Raw genomic sequence first — 5,963 nt, 5'->3', positions numbered from 1 at the left:
CCGCCTCTCAACCGAGACGGAGGGGTGGTTGCTTTAGTTGGCAGTACCGTAGTACCAACACCTCAGGCCTTATGCTCCCAAACACTGCTACATAATTCTTTTCGAACTAAGATTTCGTATTTCATTAAAGGTTATCATTTTGGATACTATTACGTTAGATAAAGTTGAATCTACATTGTTTCGGAGGAACACGACGGATGAACATGGGTTTCATCTGCGTTTCATCCGCGTATGAAACGTATGAAGTAAATTCGGCTTAAGTTCGACACGTTACAACATTTTTTTAGCATCGTTAAAATAATATAAATATCATGGACCAAAAACTTGTCAACAGTGCGAAAATTTTAGATATAATAGTACGAAACAAGGCACCCAAATACAATATAATATTTCGCAAAAATTCAATGTTATGGCGTAGTTTCATATATTTATTTACATATTGGCGCTTACAGGGTGAAATTTGTGTGGCATTAACGTGAACGAGAAATTTACACAGCGAAATAAAGCTTAAATCTTTCGTGATAATCCAAATATCTGCAATTAAAGGAGAGAAGACAAGTACAATGACTTACGTGATGACACGTTATTAGCAAAAACTGATATTCTTTACTATCGCTTTATTGATCATAAAATCTATCGTTATTTATTAAAATATTTGGAAATTTAAGAATATTTCTGAGGAATGATAAGTAAGTGAATTATAACTTTCGTAGAAATTTAATTGTATCAGAGCTTTTGTTTTTTTCGAATCAAGCGTAGAAAAACTACATTATATCTTTTTACTGAATCTTTAGATTTGACGATATAATTTTGTGTTTGCATCGTTCGAAAATAAGGTACATCGTACTAAGCTTGAACGCGTTAGATACGAGTGGATAAAATGGTTACGGATCAAGCGTGAATCACACATCGAAATATGTTTTATGGTGTTTATTAAGAAGGTGTTTAATTAGTCCACGTATTATGATAATTATCGAATAAGTAATAGAGGTGGTCGCGGTATTGTCCCGAGGATGACATCAGTGTTTAAGGTATATGAACTGATAACAAGGTTTACGATTTGTATATGAGTCATCCATATGTATAGGGCTAAAGTGCGTGTTATGATTTCTTTTTAATCCGGCTCGTTTTCAACGGAGCGATCTTCGTATAAGAGAGATTTTGATCTTGCTGAGTCTTCGACTACGGTATTCTTGCGTTCATATTATCAATATCGCTAAACGTTATATATCGCTTGCAAAGTGTAAATTTAGCAGTAGGTGGCGTGAAACGACTACTTATACGTACGAAAATTACTAATTTTATCTACTGTGTTCAACTGTGTTATCAGCGGACATAAACGTGCAGAAACACGTTAATACGACCCTGAAAATATCTTATCGGCCGCCATACCGTACATGCCAACTACTATTTTATGACAAACTTAAATGCGCGTGATTCTAGGAAATCAAATACGTCGTCCGTCATAACAAAACGACATTGCGCTTTCCATGGGTAAACATTGATATGCAGAAAAAGCTCGCGTGTACTGTTGGCAGGAAGAACGATTTTCTATGCACGGTTCTCGTTTCGCGTCTTCGTAATAAGTTATTCGTATCAGTCTTATATCACATACTCAGGTCCTTAATGGTGTTACGGACAGGAATTGCCGTGTACAAATTTTTCTTACTTCCCTTATCTATGATAAGCTGCTCTCGAATCGATACATGCGGCGTTATCACGTTTGACATAGACGTTAATCTTAATAAGTTAACGATGACGCAAGGCTTCCCTTCTTTTTTCCCTTCTGTTTTATCTGAAACTGTTGGAGCGCGAACTCCTAAATAAAAAGGTCGAATCGATAAACCGATGTGATTCGGAACAACGGTCAGATCGTCCGTGAGAGTGGACTTTTTCGAAGCCGCGTGTTTTCCCTGCTCAATCCACGTCCACGATATCGAATTGCGATCGGTCGCGTGACCGATACCGTATATCGTTTTGTCCTTCATACGCGAACCGATGACTTTATACTCGAGTGCACATGTTTTTCTACACTGATCGCCAATCGCCGCGCACTTTTTCCTCCGGTTTCTTTTTTCTCGTGCTCGTGAACCGTTCCAACTCATCATATTTCTCGGCGGCGAACTCGAACGAAACAACACGAAGTTTATCTTCGATCTACGGTATCGTGAAAACGGCCTTAACAGGTCCGTCGTGTACGTCTGAAACTCGATTTAACGTGCAGTTTTGTCGAGTGTGACAGACGCGAAGAAAGAAAAAAACGTGGCATGCGTAATAATCGGCATACGACTACGTTAAATTCACGTAAAGCGCGTACGTACGGTCTTACGATTTAAATAAAATTTCCTATGATAATGATTTTACGAACGTGTTAAACATTATGCCGTATTAAGCTTGTTTACGTGGCACGAAAGGCATTGTTATTCCGCCGATCGAGATTACGCGACCATTAAACGATTGTCATCGATCGAAGTACCGTTTTATCACCTGGGTGCTCTTGAACGATAATCTGCCAAACAATAATATCAGTGAATCGACGAGTTACAAGTTATAAGAGTACAGATTTCTGTATGAATCTATTTATAACGTAATCGTACGTGCCAAAGAAACTTGTCCTTACGAACATCCATTAAAAAGATCGTTACTTCGCTGAAAGAGATGGTACTTACGTGGCGTTCTTTTCGAGTTTACTTTGCTCTCGTGCGAGGGGAACTTTTACGCAATTCGCGGTGAACCTGAATATGTAGTCTGTTTGCGTCAATTATTGCCATTGATTTCGAGTCTGCAGTTAAATCGACGTTATTCATCGGATATGAAAGATCTGCATTTCTTTATTTTTTCTTTCATTCGTCTATTGGAAATTCGAGCTAGACTAACGAGCAACCGAATTAATTAATAATTTTAGACAATAATGGTACATCGTATTTATTGCTGTTGCTATAGCATTTTCACCATCTTTCATTAATTTACACTTCATTGTCCTCATTTAATATCACGATTTTAGTATCACATATTTCACCATTGCAATGCATTGTATTGTCACGTTAATTCTGTAAGGAATACATATTACGAAACACACTTACCTTAGATTACTTAACGTGAACCGATTGGATTGTTTGTTTATATAAAGTGAATTTTTGTTTGTGGACGATTACCATCATAATGAATCGATTGCATATGGTGGATGTTGCAACTATGTTGTAAACGTTATTCAAATAAAACTTAGCCACGTATACGTGGAATTTCGAGTGCCAAGAATGAGATTCAAATATTTTTACAAACGTTATAAGCCAGGACGTAAAAAGTTAATTTGCAAAATTTAGTTGAAAAAAAATGGGAAGTTAATGGAAATGTTATGGAAGTAGATATCCATAAAATTATAATCACGCTAATCGTATTCGTGTTTTATATTAACTTTATAGTATAAGATTATTTATTTACTATGCAATTAAAATTAATATCTACATTTTTGTATAACCAAAACTAGTATTAAACGATGCTTCGTTGGCGTCTATTCCCATTACCTGACCACTTACCTTTGTCCTCGAACTTATATACAAATTTTCTACGCAAAAAGCTACAGATAGCCATTTATTTAAGATGCATGTTCTAACTAGCGTATTTAAAAATATTTCACCCAAGCTCTGGCGAATTTTATTTACGTTCTACGCGTGGAGCATTCGATAGCCAAAATGAAAGGTTCTTTCGATCTTGCGAGAATGATCTCACGGAAAAGGAAAAAACGAAAAAAAGCAGAAACGGCCATAAGAAATAAAAGGAGGAAAAGAAAAAGGGTGTCGCCTGGGTAACGGAAAAATTTCACAGCCGCAGCGGATTGCTGGAGGTTCGCATGGCAACGTCCTGGCTCCTCTCGCAGGCAAACAAGATCGTTCGAGAAACGAGAAACGGCTACGCGTAATGCAGCCTTTAAAGAGATTCAGGTCGAAGTTTCTCGCGAAGGTGGGAGATAAGCGCGCCGGTGACCGTATGGTAACGGAATGAACGTGAGGAGGCGTCGGGAGAAAGGCTGCTGATTCTTCGTCGTGATTATGCCTCGTGCATGCTGTTAACGTGTCTCGAACGCCATACAACGGCTCATCTACGTGTACGTGAACGTGCATACAGGTTCGAACACGAGCGATATAACTCGGTGGAAGACACACACACACACGGCCAACTTGGACGCAGCGTCGTGATAACAAGCCACGTTTTTGAACTTTGATACCCTGATGAGTATGACCGGGACCGATAAAGACGTAGGAAGAACGGCCGTGGCGCTTAAAGCAGCAGGAAACGTTGCTAGTTTTTGAAACGTCTAAGCCTCAGCTTCAGGTTGTTTTTCATTTCTCCGATACAAAGGTTCGGAAATTTATCACTTTCGTATAGATTCTTATTTTTACGGTACTGCACGTACGTTTCGCGTCTCGTTAATAGTTTCGTAGGTATGTCATTCGGATAACATAGAGGAATCTCGTTTAGTCGAAATAAGGAGGAGCAGACAGTTCGGATAACTGGTCTGTTCCGATGATAGTAAAGGTTCAGTAAATAACTATTCTCACCAGTTTCTCTTATTACGTACTATCAAATCGTAGAACGTAAGTGTTTGGAATATTAGAACTTAAGTGTTAAGGTGTCCTCAGACAATCGATGATATTGTGATTATTTCAAGGTTTTCAATGGAAATGCGATTTGCGGGTAAATATTGACAATAGACGTTAATTGATAGTTCGAGGGCACCTTTAAGACTTTCTCTTCCTTAACACGTAGAGTTTATTTTGCATAAAAGCTAATGATTATAAACATTAATACACCCATTATAGGAGTAGTATAATCGAAGTGTGTAATTGAAATTACGCTCGATCCTATCTCGGATAGTACAGACTCGGTGTCGGTATTAATTTGCTCGTGCAAATGAGGTGCGTATAAACGAAGTTCTGCTATAATCGATAATCAAACGTATAATATAGCGTAATAATATAGAAATATAGGATAGAGGAATAAATTTCTTTTAAATTCAACAGCGATAGGTCGACGGCATCAATACTTTTAAGTTTCGAGCAAGTTAACGTTAGGAAACAAAGCGGTCCAATGCTTGGCGAGAACTTGATGGGACGATATGCATATAACGCGAGGAACGTCACCGGTATGATCGATGTCGTCGACGTCAAGGGATCTAGAGGGAATTTCATTTTAAAATTCGCTATACGGTTTTCATTTTACCGCGTTAGGATAAGTTTGTCACGTATCTTCAAACAGTTTGTATCTCTCTTGTCGAGCAAGGAACTACGCTTGCGAGTTACATTCGATACGCGCATTATAACGATAGAAGGAACGCTTGAAGTGTATTTGTCGGTTGCTCCTTCATGCTGATTAAAATCAGTGGACGATATCGGTATTTTAACGTACACCATCGGGAACATAGTCCGATCGTTGATCGTAATTTGCTTCTCAAGCCGTATCGATAAAACAATTTTGGACATGTGGTTAAAACTGTTCCGTCAGTCATCGAACCGTTTGACGATACTTGACGGCTCGTCTATTTCGAGCGTACTCTAACGATCAAAAAATAAATCGTTCGCTCCACTACGATTAACGAAGGAATTCCTACAAAGGTATACAACCTACAACTTTTGCATTCGTCGTATCGTCAATTAGTAGGAAATAACGATGCGATTATTAAGGAAAATTTCTCGGAACGCGGTTCGTGAAAAGAGCGCGCGATGATTCTAAATCACTATATACCAAGCTTGAATTCTGTGTGGTAGAAACAGATCCGTGTAGTATTTGCGACCAGTATCGTTCCATCGTTTAATTTAACGCGATCGTCGCGTGTTGCAGAAGTTCGGAGGATCATGGATCCGGCGGGGGTAGTGGCGGAGGAGTCAGCGGAGTGGTCGGCAGTGGCGTCGCCGGTTCCGGCATCGTCAGCGGCAGCGTCGGCAGCGGAGTCAGCGGCGGCGGCG

General features: G+C 39.1%; 1 protein-coding gene across 1 annotated transcript in view; it reads left to right on the top strand.

Moving 5' to 3' along the window:
• The window catches only part of LOC105680419 (uncharacterized PE-PGRS family protein PE_PGRS20-like), a 100,293-nt gene that overhangs the window by 92,836 nt on the left and 1,494 nt on the right, over positions 1 to 5,963 (top strand). The window contains exon 3 of the mRNA XM_033319528.1: positions 5,839 to 5,960. Within this exon, the coding sequence (XP_033175419.1) occupies positions 5,839 to 5,960 (122 nt within the window). The remainder of the gene's footprint in view (positions 1 to 5,838; positions 5,961 to 5,963) is intronic.

Source organism: Bombus impatiens, unplaced genomic scaffold (assembly GCF_000188095.3).
Source record: "Bombus impatiens unplaced genomic scaffold, BIMP_2.2 scf_0155, whole genome shotgun sequence".
NCBI lineage: Eukaryota > Metazoa > Arthropoda > Insecta > Hymenoptera > Apidae > Bombus > Bombus impatiens.
This window is presented reverse-complemented; position numbering and strand designations above follow the sequence as displayed.